Consider the following 21,157-nt stretch of genomic DNA (forward strand, 5'->3'; position numbering starts at 1 on the left):
CTTCACTCACTGAACTTCTTCTTTCAGCTTTTCCCAATTAGGGGTCGCCACAGCGGAACTCCGGTCCGCTAATGATTGGCAGTAGATTTTTACGGTGCCGAGGTGCCAGCTCGACGTCCAACCTACAACGAAGGCACGCCCATTCACGCATGTCTTTCAAACGCTAGCCACTCGACCATGGGGAGGACATGCAGACTACACACAGAAGGTGCTCCAGCCGAGAATCGAATGAGAGAACCTCTTGCTGTGAGGCGACAACGCTACCGCTGCACCACCGCAGCTTCACCTTCACTCACTGAACAAATTGTTAAATAACATAAACTTCTACTCAACCAAAATAAGACAAAAAATACTATCTTTGGAACTTATCAGAAACTTGCTAAATCTTCTTGATATCAAAGACTATAACAACACTGCAATCTAGACATCACCAAACATCAAATATCTAGGCATATGTCTAGACTAGAACCTTGACTTCCAAACCCACATAGATAAACCAGAAATAAAAATCAACTTCTTAATAATTTTGACAAATACTCCCTACCTCTCAAAGCCTGATTGAGCTGCAATTGGCAGGGGATTCCCTTGAATATGGCCTTATCTTAGCTGCAGTCCAGCAAGAACTATAAAAACATGTCCTATTACCTAAGATCATATTCCCATGCTATCCCCATGCTGCATCCTTTTGAAAAACAAGTTACATTGCATCATCCTTGGATTTTCAATTCCAGCACCTAAACTCTATGAATCTTTCCATCTCCATCTAAAAGTTCTCACCAACTACTCCAAATTTACATCACAGTTCAAAACACATCTCCTCAAACAAGCCCGGTGTAAATGTTTCCTGGCTGGTCATATAAGCTTACCATTTCTACCTCCAGTATCTACATTCTCTTTTCTTTGTTATTTTTCTCTCACTGCTGTACTGTACAAGTGTGGGAATGGAAGTCCCATATGTATGTGCAGTACATCAGTTAACAAGGAAGAACACAGAGGAACACTACAGTGCCCTTATACAAAGACATTATTTAAGAAAGGTAAGAAATTTCTTTCTTAAATAATATTGTATAATAGCAACAACCAACTTCTGTTTGTAGGTATATCAGGATATACCCACAATTAGCTTTGTTTAATCACTTGCACTTCATCCTCTTGATCAAACCACACCAGCCGTGGGTAAATCTTGATATACCCAGGCACAGTCATAGAGCATTGCTTAATTAAGTTCTTATTGATTTCCAGCTTAGAGACAGAAAAGCTATCATGGAAGCACTTAAAACTAAAATTTCTTATTAGCCACGTGAGAGGTAAACTTACTTTTAAAGAAACATTGTTGGGAGAGTTACTTACTTGTATAATTAAAAAATTGCACAGTTTTACTATTTTAACATAAAGAATCAACCCATGAGAAGAGATATCTGATGCATGGGAACACTGCCTTTATTCTTTCTCTCTCAAATGCTTATGGTGATGACTAAACCATAGATATAAACTCTGCACTCACAGTGGATCTTACAAACTAGATTTCAAGTAGTGAGCCATTTGTGAATTCTAATCAATGCATCGTGTATTCTACCTAGAATATATTATGCAGTGATTAATCACATATATTGGCACAGCGTGTGGCAGTCTGGGACACATCACAGAAGTATATTTTGTGTGATGCCCACAAGACTTGGAAAGAGATCATAAAAAGGTTGGTTACAGATTTTCAGATGGGTAAGCAGAATTAAACAATGTTTTGTTGAGAAGAAAGTAGTGCTGGCATTGCTGTGGATAGCCATTGTAAAGGTCATAAAGAATGTGTTGATGCATCCATATGGAGTCTTCTCACTGTCTCCTAATTGTGTGTACGTGTACATACATATGTCCATATATATATATATATATATATATATATATATATATATATATATATATATATATATATAGCTAGCTAGTATAGATATGTGCATGTGTAAATATATATATATATATATATATATATATATATATATATATATATTTATATAGAGAGAGAGTGTGTGTGTTTGAAGAAGCACAGTTTTTTGTTTTACACTTTGGCTGGCCTGGTTTACTTGCCTTCTTGTGGCACTGAAAAAGGACAGGTAAGATTATATAAAGCAACTCAGAAATGCTGTTTAATTACATTTGGACCACAGATGTTTTTCCACGCTCATAAATGTTTTATGTATTTGAGTGTGATTACAAATTGCATGTTTAAAGGATAAGTACCTATGTATATATTAACCAATTTCAAAAGTTGTAGAAGGTAACTGTTATAATTCTGAGGACTGCAAAAGAAATTCTTGGAAATGCGAGACAATTATTTAAAGAATAGTGGAATATATGCTAAATCTAGCATTGTGGCATGTCAGATACCTTGAAGTATCGCAGATATACAGCGATGTCTGGGTCAGTATATATAGTTAGCAGAGCTGTGAAGGACATAGCTCAAATGTTAGGAGGAAGTGAAGAGGCCAGTGTGCCCCTAAACTTTAACAGTGTAGTTGTAATAAGAGAAATCCAAAAATTTTAGTTTAGCAGCTGGAACTGAAATTAAATTTTCTTGGTTTTCAGGCTTGTAACCTTGGATCTTGCAGTTGTTAGAGGGACCTCTATTAGATGGAAAAATGCACTAATGCCATTCACTTGCAGATTTATCCAGGGGAAGTATGATAATCAAAATAATAACACATCTAAATAAGATATTTGAGAGTTGAACTTAATCAACTTACAATGACAGTTTTAAGAATTCAAATTCCCCTCACTGGAGTACATAACAAGTAAGAAGTAACATTATGGCTGATGAGTACAGAAGTACAGAAGTACTATATGGTACAAGCAGAAGGGTAGCATAATTGTATAAGGTGCTATATAGTACAGTATCACTCAGTATAATAAACAGTTACATGAACGAAAAAATAAATTACTGGGAATTGAGTTTTAAAGAAAAAAGGGAAGAGGCAATAGTGAGCACCCACCATATACTGGTGTATAATATGAAGTCTTGTTAGTTATATGGTAGGGTATTCATCTATGAGAACAAAAATATAAAACAGATCACTACAAATGAAAAAAAATTAAAAGCTGGCACATCCAGGAAAATGCAGTACAATAGCTGAAGTACAAACAGATGTCTGGAGAAGAGGTGATATGGTTGTTAGGGAACCAAGGATCAGCAGAAAAGAGGCAGGAATGTATACAATTTGCAGTGATGGGCATGTTCAGATCAATGGGAATGACTCATCAGTACAAGAAAAGAGGCAAGTGTCCAATCCAAGTGAGATGAACCGCATAACCACACATGAGGAGTACCATCTAATCAGGGATTCCACAGTGTGTAGCTGGAGGGTTTCATTATTTTATTGAAGTGCTTCTATTTTATATAAAGCAATATGATTGTATAACTCTTCATTTTCACTTATATCAGTGATGAGTTGCAAAGGCTGGCAAAACAAAATTCAATATGGATGTATTAAAGAGGTAAAACAATTTAAATATATGTAGATGTGTGTGTGTGTGTGTGTGTGTGTGTGTGTGTGTGTGTGTGTTTAAGATTGTTCTTGGGCCAAGGATAGAGTTAGGGCTAGAGAAGTGGAGAGCTTTACTGACATGCTTGTGTGTACACATGGGCGTGTGTGTATATGTGTTTGATGAAAAACAAGTAATCTCCGTAGTATCCCCGAAGTCTCAAAGCAACACACTAAAGTGTAGTGGGTCTAAAAACAAAACAGTGTAAGAAACTTCTCTGTGTGGGAGATTTTCAGTCCATATATTTCTAGTTAATCACTGCATATTAATCAGATCAGACAATAGTAGTAGAAGTAGCGAACGTAAACTCGTCAAGTCAAAAAGTAATAGAAAATATATAATTCTACAGCATTACTAAGTATTCGAAAGTAATCCAAGCAAGGCAGGCAGTCTGTTTCCAGTCGAAAATCCTTTATTAAGTACACAGACAAGTGATCCAAATTATATATAAATATATACATATATACATTTTGCATGTAAAAATCAGTTTCTATTTTCATAACCTATTGTTAACAAAGATCGCTTTAATTGCCACATTGTTTACATGACTAATTGTATTTTATTTTTTTCTACAAATTGGTTTTAAATACCATTTTAAATCATTTGAAATTTAAGTGTATATTTTGTTTCCATCATCATACATATATATATTTTTTATTTTTATTATTATTTTTATTATTTTTTTTTGGTTCTCTCTCTTTTTTTTTTTTTTCCACTTTTTTCAAAATGATGGTAATAACAATACTAAATAATTATACAATTATATAGGTTTTTAGGGTTCTTGTACACAGACCTGAAGAAGTCTAGAAGGACAAAAGCGATCTTTGTTAACAATAGCTTATGAAAATAGAAACTGATTTTTACATGCAAAATGTATATGTATATATTTATATATAATTTTTGATTGCAAAATGAACTAAGGTGGATATATTTCCAGCCATGTAATATATTGCCTTGTATAAAATCACAGACTTAATAATCTACTTAATAATTTGGTTAAATAAGCTGTACCATTAAAGTACATTAGGGCTATATATTATTATGCCAGCTACTAGGTAGGGCAGGACCAGCTTGAATGTCACACTGATGGAGAAAGGGATGTGAATTTAACATGTGTACCAATAACACTTTGTTTTACAGCACAATAAACCACTCCCATGCCTGATAAAAAGTATATATATACTTAGAAAGCTTGTGAGGAAATTATTACTCTATTTTTGCTTTACTTGGATCGCTTGTCTGTGTACTTAATAAAGGATTTTCGACTGGAAACAGACTGCCTGCCTTGCTTGGATTACTTTCGAATACTTAGTAATGCTGTAGAATTATATATTTTCTATTATTACTTTTTGACTTGACGAGTTTACGTTCGCTACTTCTACTACTATTGTCTGATCTGATTAATATACAGTGATTAACTAGAAATATATGGACTGAAAATCTTCCACACAGAGAAGTTTCTTACACTGTTTTATATGTGTTTGATGCATGCACGTGTGTCTTGTGTGGTGGCACTGTCTGAGAAAATGTTTACAGACCTAATGGGCTGAGTTGGGGTTACAGTTAGGGTGAGCATAAAGGGTTAGTTATGCCCCCTGACCACCTTACTCATAGGTGTTGCTAATCCTATCCTTGCCCCTAACCCCACCTCCAAACATTAGGTCCACGAATATCCTTTTCCAGCAGTACCATTACACAAATTGTTTTTGAAAGTTAGTGGTCTGTTTACATATTTATTTACTGTTAACATTTGCAAAAGGATACTATTAGTTTCCTTATGTGATTATTTTGGGGAGAGATTCTGGTTTTCAATAGTTTAGATAGTTGACAGGCTTGCAGCAGTATTTTGTCAGTCATTCTGACTATTCATTATATTCTCATAAATGTATGCATGGAAGTATATATATATATATATATATATATAAATGCATATATATAGAGAGAGAGACAGGTACATAGATAGACACAGTGCATATATGGGGCGGATGAAATACACTATGTCTGATGATATGGCACCTCATATTATTCATCGTATTCCTGCAAAAACATTGAAAAAGCTTTAACAGCAAAGAAAGATTTTTTTTTGTTTTGTTTGGATGGCAGTTTATTTTGATAAGTGTCAAAACTAACATATTTGAGTCTTATACTTCTGATAGGGGCCTAATCTGACTGTATAATATTTGAAACAAGTTTATTAACAGTAATAATGCATGTATGCTACTGTTTTAACCCATCCATCATTGCTCTCACTGATGTTGCTTTTTTTACTATCCTTCTCTCACATGCAACGTTTGTATTTTTTTTTTCATTTCCTATTTCTTGAGTTACTGAGTAGGGATTTGGCTAGTAAACAGGTCTTCTGCTCTACTACACAATAATGGAAACATGCTTACAACACAATAATATATAGCTTTGACTTGGTGAGTCTTAAATGTATTAATTTAAATATGAAAACCTAAAAGATATTTTGCTTTTTATGCAAATTTCACATCCATCTATTTTATTTGTAGTATGGCATACCTAATTTTATTTATTCTTTTGAGGTTGCATTTTAAGTGAAGAACCATTAGCAATGAATCATTATCTGAATAAGGAATAAAAACAGCCTGGCAGTTATAGAGCAAATCTTTGAATACAGAAAATAAGAACAAATAAGTATCAGTCTAGTAACTTTCAAGTACCGACTGCTCGACTCCAACCAACTTACTGAGGCCCTAACTGTCAAATTCTTTCCTTCATTCTGGTCCAAAAAAAGTGCACACTCAGTGTAAATGCTGCAAGTACAGAAAGACAAGAGTATGAAAACACACATGAGAAGTATTTCATCAAAAGAATGAAATCTTTATTTCCTGATGTTCAAAAACTTTGGAGTTGATTATATTGGGTAAAGATACAACGATAAAGGCCCACTGGTGATTTTGTGGGACTATGCCCCATGAAAAACAATGGCTATAAACTGAAGTTGATTTCATTGTTTTCAGACTTGAGTAGGATTTAAAAGATATTGTTCAAATCATCATCAAAGTACATGCTACAAACTTAAACTGATAAATGTATAACGAGATGTATTTAACTCTTCCAAGGGAGTAAGGCATAAACAAAGATGTCTGAGATTAGACTGACTTAACACTTAACTAAGAAAATGCTAAACTAATTACAGATGGTTTCAGGACATAACATAATACAAGTGAATCTTATAATTTAGGTGTTTATTTTCAGTTTCACAAAATTAATTCAGCAGGACTTGTTCAATATGATGCTATTCTTCTGGTTGCTTTTACGTGTAATTCAGCTGATACTGGTACTTAAAATGTTAACACTGAACCCTGCACCCAGCACAGAATTTGAACTCCTTTGGATGTGTTATTTTGAACTACAGGCAAGGGATGCAAAAATATAACCATGTCAAGGGGGGGATTTATTTCTTTTTTTGGTACTCAGCAAACACAGTAATGGGTACTTGCATCCGAAACTGTAAGTTTAGAGATGATCATAAAACTATTTTTTAAATATTTTAATCACCAAAATAAATCTGTTTAAAGAGGCAATTTGAAATCATAATACAGTTTGGCAAATGTCTGAATGTGTCATAGAGAAGATTCACTGTGGTGCAGTTTTTTTTAAGATTAGTAGTGATACAGACCTGTGATTTACTATCCAACATTCAAAAAACAAACTCTGAAACTCTGCTTAGTGCAGCACTCTTTGAATAGCTGCTGTAAGATTACACTTTACATTTGGTAAAATGGAGAGAAGTATATAGAATTTTTTTCATTTAGCTCAGTGGAATACTTTACTATCAGACATCATAATATGACCCCTTGTAATTCAGTTATTCAATTGCAATACCTCAAAAGGTGCCTGTTACATCCAGTGTAAAGAAGCAGCCTGAAATAAGTGTTTTACCAGGTGTAACTCCCGAAACCCCCCACCAATTAAATGTAATAAGCAAATTCCATGGCTGACCAACACTGGGGAAGGTTGTCACTCACCATAACAGAGCACAGTGATCTCAAGCAATCACTTATTTTGCTCTAACATGAGTAAGGAAGTGACTTATGAGTTCCTGTACATCAGGATGATATCAGGAAGCCATGCAGAATATGGCATTGAACAAAACCCTCCATCAGTATCCTCGCATTTCACAGGTAAAGATATTTACATTTTTTCATTTTTTTTGTAATGATACCAGGTTATTTCATTACAAAAATGAGTCCCGTGTTTTAGTTTTTTTGATCAAAAATGTTGTTAACTTTAACTTACGTCACATATTATAAAAGGTTAACATTTCAGAATCATGCCTGCAAGAGTACAAACAGGAGCATATAAATAAGCAGCTGAACTTTATAATTAAGTAGGGCAGAATAATTAAACTTTAACAATTTAATAACTCTAAACCATATTTTCATACAAGAAGGGGGTCGGTTATTCTGTTTCTTTAATTGACTCAGTAACTCTCCATAATCAACTTGGCCTAGGTATTAAATTTTAAATATAAAAAATCAAGTAGTTTAAAGCCTCCTACTTGTTTGGGTAATGCTAATATTTTCTAAACAAGATATACAAACTTAGGAAACCAGATAAACTGGTTATTTTTCTTTGTTTTACTTTATTGCATCTATCTTCCCCTCCCCCCTGCTTTTCTTTTTTCTTCTTTTAAATGCAGGAACTAACTAAGGTGTTAGACTTCTCACAGAGGTGCAATGTTTTGTAAATAGACTTAAACATATACAAATGACATACTGAATTAGGAATAAAAGAAAAGGTGATGAAAATGTTAATTTTTGCTATTGAAATTGTTGAGATCAGTGAGAATCTTACACCTGGCCATCTTGTCTTCTTTTCCAACATCTACATAAATCAGACAAATATAATTTACATTTTTCTTACAAAACGTAGGTTGGTACAGAGGCATGGTGAATATTTATCACCTCATATCAAAAGGTTTCATGGTTTGATTTTTGACAGGGATACACCATCTTGTGAGGAGTCTGCATGTCTTCCTTGTATCCATATGAATTTGTTGTAGGTAATCCACTTTCCCATTATCTCCTGAAGAGAATTTACCTAGCATTCTCAAAACTGCCCATAGGTGTGCATGTGCATTCTCTTACAGAGCAGTCAGTGCACTGCCCAGAACAGATTTTCAGCACTCTGTGCCCAATGGATGTTACTACAGGCACTAGCATCTCCTGACCTATAAGAAAATGAATGACTGAACAAAAAAAAGTTACTCCCAAATATTTCATTTTAATATATTTAGCCCTGATAATTCCAATTAGTTTATTACTGCATTTTCATAAAAAGTGGAAGTATAACTGATTTACTTAGGTGTAGGTTATAATCACAGACTTTATAGTCCATAATATCACAAGAATATCAGATCTTGGTGATTGAAAGTAGGTATAGACATTATCCACTAAAGAGCTGAGAGTCTTGTGTTTTCTGAAAACTGATTATAAGATTTTATTGACCATTGGTGACAAGTCAGTAAAAATGTATTCCCATCAGCTGCATATCCCAGATATCTGATATGCTAACCAAGTCCTCAAATATTTGTAAGTGCTCACAGTTTAGACAGCAGCAGCAGCAGTACATTTGCTTTTAATTTTCAGACACTTTGCTTACAGCTCCATTTATATTAGGAATGACTGTATAACATCAATTATATGCTCTGGTCCTTCTGTAAATTAATACATTGTTTTTTTTTGCAAGTCCATGCTGTAAAAGACAAATTGTGAAAAGGTTTGCTATTACATTAAGAGTTGAGTATTTGTTTGCAAATTGTGAGCTTACTTTTTAACATTATCTTTGTGATACACTAGAGCTCGGCTCCATTGCTAATACTGTGCAAGACATTGCTAAGTCATAACTTCTGCCATTACAGCTCTTTTATTCCAATAATTTTTCATCAGGCCATGAATCTCCACCTACAGTGATGAATAAGAAGTACTGTGGCCCGTCGTTTTCATTTATATCAAGGAATGGTCACACCTGCTGAACTCTTAGCAGTCAATCCATGCCATTTCTACCTGTCAAAAGGTTTGAACTTCATTTTGGCTGTTGGATATATCTGAAGAAGGCCTTGCTAAAAGTGTCTAAAATTTCATTCATTTTATTTATTTTAATAAAGATATCCAGTGTGTGGGATCAGCTTCTTTATCTTGTTTTTTTAGTTTGGTGCTAATCAAAGCTTCTCTTATCCAATCTGATTTGGTTTTCATTATGTGTATGTATATATATATATATATATATATATATATATATATATATATATATATATATATATATATGTAATATATATCTATACTGCTGTCACAGAGGTTCCCATGCTCCCAGCTACACAATAAAATAACCACTAACTCCACAATACAGACCGAATAGCTGCATGTCCATTTTCCTTCATTAGAGTTGATCTGTCACCGATCATTTTTTATCCACCGTACTTGACTAGACGAGTCATCTCTGAGATGATTACAGATATCCATGTCCTAACCCTGTGAACAGTAGAACTGACACCTTGAATGTCTGCCAGAAGTCCAATACCTTGGTTAGTTCCTGCATTTGAAAGAAGAAAAAAGAAAGATAAGGGAAGAGGAGGATATATACACTAAAGCAAAATAAAATATAAAAGTAGGGGGAGAAATAAAGTAAATAGAAGATCAAGATCCTAAGCAAAATGTAAGTATGACAGATGTGTAATTTCAAGGGAAATGCCATGAAAATAAATTGTTCTATTTTGCTTATAGAAACAGAAAGATCAGGTGTTTATTTTTTCCAAGTAACAGTGAGTGCATTCTGAACATAAACGTGGCAGTTTGATGATCTTTAAGGATAGTAATAAGTTCTCAGTTGTATGTGTTACTCTCAATACACTTGAATTGTTATCTTTCAGAATAAAGATGGTGACAGTGAAACTCACAAGAATGATGTCCAAGAATGAAAATGAGTAAGTAACATTTATCCATGTTTATAATGAAAAGTAATTAAATTATTGGTTAATATATTTTAATATGTGCGTTTTTAGGTTCCATCCAGGACTTAACATCTAGCTTTCCAGTTGCTCAGCTGATTCTTCCTTTGGCCATATGACCACAATGTAGCAGAAACATAGTGTGTGTGTGTGTGTTTATGCACAGCACTGAAAAGAAGTGCCAGGCTTTGTGCAATCATTCATTGTTTTTTTTTTTTTTTTTTTTTTTTTAATACTTACTTTCTTTGGTTCTTTTGAGCGTTGATTCTAAGACCCATAAAACAGCAAGAAACAAGTTAATTAAGGTTACTGTGAAGTCTTCCAACTTGTGACTTACAAAGAGAATTTGATCTTCATAAAGGAGATTGGTTAAAAATGCAAAAGATGAGAATTTTTATATCCATTAAATAGGTTACCTACTTTCCATCAAAGCATACTAGCTCAGTTGACAGTTTTCTGAATGATAAAGTCCAAACATCAGTTGAAAACAAAAAAAACACACAAAAAAATCTTTCTTGCAGAGGGCAAGCCTCTCCTGCACCCCTACATGAGGGGTTGTATCCCCATGCCATCCCCTAAATTATATATATCAACTCCATGGCTGCACCACAGTGGAGAAAAGAGCAACCACAACTTCCAAGTGCACCTCCAGCTTGCTCCGTCCAACACAATGTGGTACAATGCACAACACATCACTGAATTTTCAAAATAAAGCATTCCAATGGAACAACTGGCAAAAGCCAGGGTACCTTTTTGGCTGGGCTTGTATAGGCCCTAGGGCCGATAGCCTAGTACCTACCTATGAACGTATGAAAAGCATCAGTAAGCCCATTAAATGTCAAGAAATTCCTTTATACTAAGAGCTGAATTCCCTAAATTATTTCAGTTTATACACTTGACTTTGAAGTCTTATTTTTCTGTATTATGCAGAATTCTACTAACCTTTAAAACTACTATATCAGAAACATACTAATTTTTTATGTATAGACTTCATATCCTGGTTTGGATGCCAAGGGGGAAAAAAACTACTGTTGTGAGACCTCTAGGGGAAACTTCTTGATTTTATTTTGGAATAGTTATTTCTGGAATTTCTATTACAGATCTTTCTATACTCCTTATGAGGTAAGTAGAAATAGAGTGAACTGAGTTAGTCAACATAAAGGCACTTTAGCTAGCAGATCTAGGAGACTCTCTCTCTTTCCCTAGCTCTCTGATGTCCTCCCTACAGGAGGGGTAAAGGCACCTTGTTGTAGTTTGAAAAGTATTTGCATCCAGAGAAATAGCTTACAGTGGAAAGAAGTCACAGTGCTTGTTTTTACAGAGTTCATGGATGTGCTCAAGAAGGAGAAAAATGTACATACAGTTTGGGACCTCAAAACATTTTTTATAGGGTTTTTATGCCCATGAAGTAAAAATACACCAAGTGATAAACTGTAGAGTATGCCTAACCTTTACAAAAAAGTAGCTCAGATCTCCTTTGATCATAGATGTACTGTGTCTAAGATGTAAAGAATACAGCAGTGTGGAGTGGACCCCTGGGATATAAATTTTCACTGTCCTGCAAATTACAGGCGAAAGTGTTTCCTTAAATATAGTTCTGTATTGGTGGTTTGTGATGTTGTCATGCCTGAGCACTCCTTTTTTATGTTTGATAAAAACAAAAATAAAAATAACTAAGAATGAGGTTCCACAAGCTGCTGAGCTGGTAAACCCTCACAGGCCCTTCAGGAATATTCAAATAAGGGGCTAACCTCTAAGCTTTGAAACTGGCTCCATGTTTTAATATCACCAAGGTTCTCCTCCAGTCATTTCCCTTGGACACTCTCACCATTGTCTGGAACTAACTTTAAATAACTGACCTATTGAATGTAATGTATTAGAACAAGAACACATGTCCATCTATCTATGTAGCTAAATAAACTAAATGAAATTTCAACAAGACATCTTTATTCCTTCCACAGGTATCAGAGAGGGAGTCTCCTAGATCTGCTAGCTAAAGTGATTTTATCTGGAGAAATCCTTTATAATCTGTTTCATGTTAGTCCTCTGTGTCACAGGTGAGATACCAGACTTGACTCGAGCTTTCTGGATTACCTTTGTTTCCTTACAGGACAAGTAACACATTGAGATATTGAGACATATTACATCTATATGTTAAAGGTGTAAGAAACATTTAAAAGCAAATTGGCAGCCTAAGTCAAATGACTATGAATTTTAAAAATGTTTTCAGTTTACAAGAGTAACCAAGTTCAACCCATGTTCCCAAGGGTGCCTGATTCAAGCAGAAAATAAGATCAGCACTTACTGCCCCTATCCAAGAGGGGCACAGTTGGAACCCCTGGGTGAATTTCCAGTTACCCATCCAATTGTGCAAATTACACTTAAATAGGGCCAAGGAGGGGCTTTGGGTAACATGAATTGGAAGCTTATTCCAAAAGTGGGGCAACCTTTGTGAGACAAATCTGTCTCTCCAGCAAGTTCTGTTGATATCACATACCAGGTTAAGGTCCTTTGAGCAAGTGACCTGTGTGCCACTTGACTTGAGAATGTGCAGCATTTCCATTAAAGCTGGGTCGGAGATTGCTCTGTATGCAAGGCACATGTCACCTCTGAGCAGTCTGTATGACACAGAGTAAAGTGACAATGATTTCAATCTGTCCACATAAAATAGACCTTGAAGACCCTGAATTTTCTTTGTAAGGAATCTTTGTGGTTTTGCCAATTGCTGTGGGTATTTGGAAAGGGACATACCAAAGGGATCATTCTATTCTATTATTGGCCAGATGAGGGAAGAGTACAGGGGGTTATAACCTTTTTTTCTGGTGGCAATGCCCTTACTTATGAGATGGGCAATATAAAATGCTCTTCTTACCCCTGTGGAGACACGGTGATCGAAGTTAAGGTTGCTGTCAATGTGTCCCCAGATCTCTCACCACTGACTGTATGCTTAGGGTATTGCTGTTGCTGTGGCAGTTTGCAGGAACATCACTCTTGTCAAAGGGGATGACAATGCATTTTTTTGCATTACGTTTAATACCATGATTTGGCACCAGTCATTAGTCTGCATAAGACCTTCTTGCAGGAAGTTGACATTGCTAGGGGTTTCAATGATCACTCCCAGTTTTCAGTCATCCGCAAACTTTGTCAGTCAAAGTCCTTTAGTTTTAGCCTGTACTTCAGAGAAGTGGATTCCAAACAGTAGGGGTCCCAGAACTGATCCCCATGGAACATCACTGGTTGCAGGTCTGCCAGAGGAGGTGGAGTCCCCTATTTTGACCCTATGAGTTCTGTCAGTGAGCCAGTTTGCAACACACCTGACAATATAGAGGTTGATACGCAGCTGGGTGAGTATGTCAATGATGCTGGATGGAGGATTGTGTCAAAGGCCTTGCTAAGTCTAGGTAGGCTGCATATACAGATTTGCCCTCATCTAGGGCTTTGGTGACTGTTTTGAAGAAGTCCACTAAGTTTAACAGGCATGATCTCCCCTTGACAAAGCCACACTGGGTAGGGTCCAGCATTTGGATATTTCATTTATCTTTGTTAATAAGGTCCATGATGATTCATTTCATGGGCTTGCAGATAAGGCTGGTCAGGCCAATGGGTCTATAATTCCCGGAGACCATGGATGCACCCGCTTTGTGCAAAGGGATGGTGGTAGCTGATTTCCATTCCTCTGGGATGAAGCCATTGTTTAGGCTGTGATTGAAAAACATGCCCATGGTGATGCTAATTCCTGTTTTAACCTATGTAGAACACAGCCCAGGATGTTGTCTGGTCTCATACAGGCTGTGTTTTTAGCATTGGAGAGGGCATTTAAGACCTGCTCCACAGAGATACTAGGTGGGGGACAGGTTTTAGGGATGCTTTGGGGTATATATGGTGAGGACAGGGGGGTGAAATTTTCACTGAACCGGTCAGCCAGCAGGTTTGCTATATCCACAGGTTCTATATATGTAGTACCATTAACTGTGAGTTCAGCACAAATCTGGGCCTTACCTTTGAGGTTACGGATGTAAGTAAAGAAAGCCTTGTGGTTATCTTTAGTTAGGGAAGTTAATTTGGATTCATGGTAAGCTTTGGAGGACTTTACTAGGAGTCTTATTTGCTTGTTTAAGTTGAGGAGGGAATGTTTTCAGTTTTGAGACCGTTCCTTCCTACTCTTAGACAGCGGTTTCTTTCTCCTATTGTAGTATAGCCTGTTAATGGTAGTTATCCACCAGGCAGGTTTGTTTTTCTTTGAAGAGCTTGCTTTGGTTCTATCAGGTACGTCAGATTCAATACAATTGTACAGGTGCTTGTATAAAGAGTTGATGTATAACTCAGCATAGGTGTCGGTTCCATCAGTGGGGTAAGGAGCTAGAAACCTATTTATGCCATCACGTAAAAGGTTGTAATTGGCCTTGGAGAAGTTTTTTAGTCTAGTTGTTGCTGGGGGGGTCTTGTGTTATAGTTACTTCTAGCAAGACTGATTTGTGGTCAGATCTCAACAGGGATAGCCACACATTGGGGGTGGTGCAGTGGTCCCCTATGTTGGTAAGCACCAGGTCCAGGATGTTTGAGCCCCTTATGGGTGTGTCAACTAGCTGGTGCAGTGCATTAGAGTTAAAGAAGTCCAGGAACCTTTGGGCAGGTGAGTTAGAACATGTATAATTTACCCAGTCTATGGATGGGTAATTAAAGTCACCAAAAATCAAAGTGTTTAGTTGTATCTTGATTGATTCAAGTAGATCCAAGTAGGCTTTGTGGATGTTTTGATTCATGGAGGGGGTCCTATAGCTGGCAATGACCTGAAGAGGGGTCTTACCTACAGTCAATTGCACCTAAAGTAATTCAAGGGAATTGTGCTGTTTAACCAATCTAGACATGTATTTATCTTTAATGAATATTGATACACCACCTCCTTTAGTTCTCATGCCTTCAATTTGTGGTCTGAACATGTGGAAGGAAATGTAACCCGGTATAGCTGGGGTGCTCTCCGCAGTCTTAAACCAGGTCTCAGTGACTGCACAAATGTCAGCATCTTCTGGGCTGAAGACTGCTTCTGGTGAGTGCAGTTTCTGGTTTAGACTCCTAGCATTTAACAGCATAACCTTGAGGTTGTTTTCAGAGGATATTTTTATGGCGGGAATTTTGTTCTTGTGACATTGCGTAAAAAAGGTACTATGGTGATGGCAAGAGCCTTAACCAGTAACCAAAATCCCAGGGGTGACAAATGAAGACCATCTCTGGCAAAGCATTGAGGTCTGTCAACCATGTCATCCCAGGCTGACAGATACTGGATCCCCTTGAATGACACCAGAAACAAAGCCAATTGCTGAAGTAAATCCTTTTGTTTGCATTGAGGTATCATTCTAGGTGAAGATAAAATGCTGCCTAAGGCTAGGGACATACCTGCCTGAGACACATAATCAGAGATCTCAGTCATGTCTCTCTCCATGTAGTCCAGTGAGAGTCTCTCAAGTCATTACACCAACATTGTAAGCTACTTTCAGGATTTGTTTACCAAAACTGACAATGCTGTACTTCCTTACATTTAATTTAAGTCCGTTTCTAATACACCACAGATTTGTATGGTTTAGTCCTTGTAGTCGCAACACAGTATCAGATGCTGAGCAAATAACACACATATCCTGCAGTCATCACCAACATTTAGTCAGCTGCGTATCCATGTTAGTGGGTTAGAGCCAGTAAGTAGATGCCAAACAGAAGGGATCTCAGAAGAAAGCCCTGGGAATGCCAGTCATTACCCTTTATATTAAGTTGGTTTTGAAAGCAGTCTGAAGAAGAACTTTGTAAAGTTCAAAAGCACTTACTGGCTATTTTTAATTGGTTGTCTTTTTTTATTTATTAAAAAGTTCAAAAGTATATTTGAGCTGCTGAGCATCCTCACTTTATTGGCTAAGGTTTGATTGTTTACTAGTCACCTTTTACTATTCTGAAGTGCCATCTTCTTATTTAACTGTATGGAATGCATCTGTCAGCCAGTTTGTGATCCATATTATAGCCCAGGGGTCTACATTTAGGCCTTTAAGCTTATTTTTTATTAAAAAAATGGGGAATAGTGCCAAAGCCTTTGGCCATTTCCAGCTACACTGTATGAACTGCAAGACCACTGTTTAGAAATTTTCTGTAAGATTATTACTAAATTAAAAAGATGTGACCTCCCATTGATGAAACCATATTACTGTAAGTCTAGAGCAATAAGATTGGCTTTACAAATTGTGCTTGTTAGGTGGGGCTCCCCTTTATAGAATAGCACAACAATAGCCATTTTCCATATGCCAGGAAAGAGGAACATACCCTGTGGCTATGCTTAAGTTGAACAGTTTTAAGGTCTGGAGAGGGTATGTTTGGTGCTATTGATTACACAACCAGGTATATTGACAGGACCCACAGATGTAGTATTAGTTAGGGTATATTTCATAATAATCTTGAGTGGAAGAAGGAAATTGAGAACTTGTGGAGCTTCAATGACTATCTGCTGTGAAGTTGGAACTATATTTATCTGCAAGTATATTAGCAGTATCTTTAGGGTCAGAGTAGGTAATAATATTATGTATTAATTCAAAGCATTGATGTGGACTATTCCTTAATTATCTGATATACTTAAAGAAGGATTTATTAATAGCCTTGGCTATGGATGCTTATTTTAATTCATGTTATGCTTTGATACTTTTTATGATACCTTTCAAATTTTTGCTGATCTTATTAATAGCATCCTTAATGTGGGTATATTTTGATTTATTTTAAGTTTTAATTAGCTCTTTTTTATTGTAGAGCTTATTAATGCTGGCATTCTATCAAAGTGGCTTAGTTTTACATTCCCCATTATATTTTACTCTTACTAGGACTGTGCCGTTAATGCTACTTTTTTGGTGGGAGTTATAAGAATTGAAAGGAATAAGCTGAAATAACTAGAAGAAACAGGGAAGAGGATTAAATGACTGTCTTTAATTACGAACCAAGGAAAAAAAGAAAACAAACCAAAAGTAAACTTAATAAACGAACTCCTTGCCGAAAGCAAACACAGCCAAAAAACTTCTTTAACGTGTTTATTAAAACCTTGACGTTTTCACCACGGCAGCCCGTAGCTTAATCAGAAAATATATTAACACTGAAACACAGCGTTTAAAACACAAAATAGAGGAAGTGACATCATCACATTTCCTCAAAACAGCGTTGATAAATAGTGCCTATTACAATGTTAAAATCATTTAAAATTTAAAAATAACAACAGTATCATGTGTACCAAAAACCAAGTACAATCATGTCTTAAATATCTATTAGAAAGGTCTGTACATATCATCATGACACAGTGTAACATAAAACTTCAAGCAACCATAGACTCAAATATAAAAATTGCATTAAATATATATGTGTATATATAATGCAGAAATTACAAAAATATGTAATATGTAATATTATAACTAATGTGATACACCAATTTCCAAAATAACAGAAATCATGTTGATTTCTATTCAGTCCCCGAAAGGGTTACTCCCTCCCTATGATGTCATTCCAAACTGCTAGTACTGGTATACACTATAATAAGTTCTTATACCATTTAACCAGGGATATTTTACCTAAAGTAACTTTTTAGTTTTAAAACAGGGGCTATATTGCAATTACTATTTAATCCTGGATCCCTAAATGAGTCCAGGCGTAATTGCCATTCAAGCTCCCTGTTTTCTAAGATCAATGAGAATGGCCCTCCTCTAGTAGTGATAGGGACATGGTCAATGGCCATGAATAAGAAACTATGACCAGGGTTTAAACAAATATGTTTTGCTAAGGCGTTCTCGCTCTTATTGTTCTTTATTGCGTAAAGGTGTTCGTATATACGATCCTTCAAACGCCGATCCGTTTTGCCTATATAAAACGCGTCACAGCAATTACACAAAGCAGTGTAGATGATAGATTTGCTGTCACAGTTTAAGGCAAAACGTATCCGATATTTTCTGTCCCTGATCATAAAAGTTTCACCTGTTCTCACCTCTTGACAATATCTACAAAAACCACATTTTGACATCCCATATCGTTTGTAAAAGGGTTTTTGAGTTGCCTCTCTTTGAAGTAGATCTTTCAGGTTATTAGGTCTCTTGAAAATAAATCTTGGCTTATTGCCAAGTCTGTCCACCAAGTATGAATTTGTGGATATCAAATGCCAATTCTTGTTTATAATTGCCAAAATCCCCCTAGAATTCAAACTAAATGTGGTAATAAAACTCAGGGAGTAGTCTATTTTATCACCTCTCTGTGAACTTCTCCCCACTCCACAATGTTCGAGTTCACTTCCCGTTGTTATGTCATCAATTAGTGAGACATTGGTTATGGGCTCACCCTGTGATAATAGAGGTTTATAAATACCACTAGTCCTTTTTCTTGACACTTCACCTATAAGATCGCATAACATTTGGTGAGGGTAACCACGATTACAAAACATGGTTTTCAACAGTTCACATTCCTTGTCGAAATCACCCATAGTACTACACATCCTACCAGCTCTCACCAATTGTCCTTTGACAATAGATCTTTTCTGTTTATACGGGTGAAAGCTGGTAAAGTGTAGAAATGCATTACAATATGTGTGTTTTCTGAAAACAGAAGATGTTATACATTGCCCTACATTATCCTTTTCTAATTTGACATCAAGGTAATCAATTGCCTCAGATGAAAATTTTGATGTGAACCTTAAGAAGTCCGTAGTGGAATTCATGGTATCGACCAGGGTCATTGCCTCTAGTTCTGTGCCCCTAAACAAAATGAAAATGTCATCTAAAAAACGTGTGTAGTAGATGACAGATTCCATTAAGCCTGGGATCTTCTTCAAGATATTTGTTTCCCAATAGCCCATTACAAAATTGGCTACCCCACCTCCACAGGGTGAGCCCATCGCTACCCCACGTTTTTGAAGAAAGAATTCGTCATTGAACATAAAGTAGTTGGAAGTCAAAACGATGTCTAACAATTCTGTAACCAAATCGACTTCAAGTCTAGAGGCGCCAAGCTCCTTTAACATAGCCCCTGACCATTCAACAGCCTCCTGATGTGGGATGGAGGTGTATAGGTCAATGACGTCGATAGTCAGAAAGTTGTTATGCTGATCGAATAAAATTTCATTTATATTCCCAAGGAAGGACCAAGAGTCTTTACAAAGACTGGTAATTCCTTTTATATATTTGTCCAAAATTTTGGTGATAAGTTTTGAACAAGGATAGATAATCGAGGACCTGCCATCAATTAGTGCTCTCATAGGGGGGTCATGAATGTTTTTATGAATTTTAGGGATCCCGAACATGGCGGGAATTTTAGGACAACTAATGTCAATATAGTTGTATAAATTGATGTCAATTTTTCCCGCCAGGAACAGGTCCCTAAAATAGCCTCTTATCATCCTAATGCTACCATTGACTTCATTTTTAGAAGCTCTCACATAAGCATCTGTGTCTAAAACTTTCTGCATTTTTTCATTGTAAGTTGTATTGTCAAAGAGGACGAGACCCCCACCCTTATCAGGTTTTAAAAGACGAACAGGTAACCGACATATTTCGTCCAATAGTGACATTTGTTCCTTGGTGATATTATAATTGTTCTCACCTGTCATCCTGTTATTGTTTGCTTCCAAATGTCTAAAGTCAATTTCACAGATTCTTTCAAATAACTCTAAAACATTGTGAAGCGGGGGATTAAACACACTAGGTAACTTCAAGCCGCATACACCATCACCAGCACCAATCATATTGCTAGTGTTGTTTTGTTAAAGACAAGTTTTAAATTCATCTTCCTAACGTAACATTTCAATTCAATCAGTGCCTTAGACATGCTACCAAAATAATTTGGTACGAATGAGTTACCTAGTGCTAAAAGTTCTATTAATTGTTCGTCAAGTACTATCTCAGAGAAATTATAAATCTTAAAGTCTCCTTTCTTATTTGTAAGAATAACAGGATAATTACAAGCAAGAGGTGAAAGGTGTACAATGTCTTGGTCAACACCCAAATCTCCTGATGGTATAGGAATATTTCCCCCATTTAATTCCTCCTCTTGCTCGTACGGGTTTTGTTGTTGCGTTGTCCTAAAAAATTCCCTCCGTTTTGGTGATTACCCATGTTATTCCTTTTTCCTTGACCCTGTTGGTAATTACTAGAAGAGGCTTTTATTCTCTTACTCCGTCTCGGCCCTGTGTTATCACAGTCGTCATTTTCTTCCATGACTTCATCTAAGCCATCCCCATCATCACCCTCATCACTACCCTGGCTGATAATGGTTGGACCATTATGTGTGTTTTTTCCTTTAAGTCTAGGGTATGCTTCTCCTTTCGAGTAAGCTTCCCTATCCCTGATTAATTTTTTATTTTTACCAACTTTTAACTTTACTAGTAGTGTGTCAATACTTGATAAAATCCGGCCGTAGTCGAATTTATATCTAGTAAAGTCCATATCCAGTTTTATGTCTTTGTCCAACTTATTCAATTCATTCACTAACAAGTCAATATGAAGTGAATAATGTTTCACTATCACTTCCAATAATTGCATACCTTGCTGTTGAAATAATACTTCTAAGTCATTAAAAAATGCATTATCAACAACTAACGAAGAATCTTCGTATTTTAAACAGTGCATATCGGAGAAGATAATCCCTAAGGGG

The 21,157-nt window shown here is 36.1% G+C and overlaps 1 protein-coding gene across 4 annotated transcripts in view; it reads left to right on the top strand.

The window, feature by feature from the left end:
• The window catches only part of LNP1 (leukemia NUP98 fusion partner 1), a 626,541-nt gene that overhangs the window by 484,267 nt on the left and 121,117 nt on the right, over nucleotides 1–21,157 (top strand). For all 4 annotated transcript variants that reach the window (XM_044071331.1, XM_044071332.1, XM_044071330.1 and 1 more), the window contains one exon: nucleotides 10,430–10,483. In XM_044071331.1, the coding sequence (XP_043927266.1) occupies nucleotides 10,430–10,477 (48 nt within the window). In that variant the 3' untranslated portion in view covers nucleotides 10,478–10,483. The remainder of the gene's footprint in view (nucleotides 1–10,429; nucleotides 10,484–21,157) is intronic.

The sequence above is a fragment of the Protopterus annectens genome, chromosome 5.part0, assembly GCF_019279795.1.
Source record: "Protopterus annectens isolate FY-2018-M chromosome 5.part0, PAN1.0, whole genome shotgun sequence".
Lineage (NCBI taxonomy): Eukaryota > Metazoa > Chordata > Ceratodontiformes > Protopteridae > Protopterus > Protopterus annectens.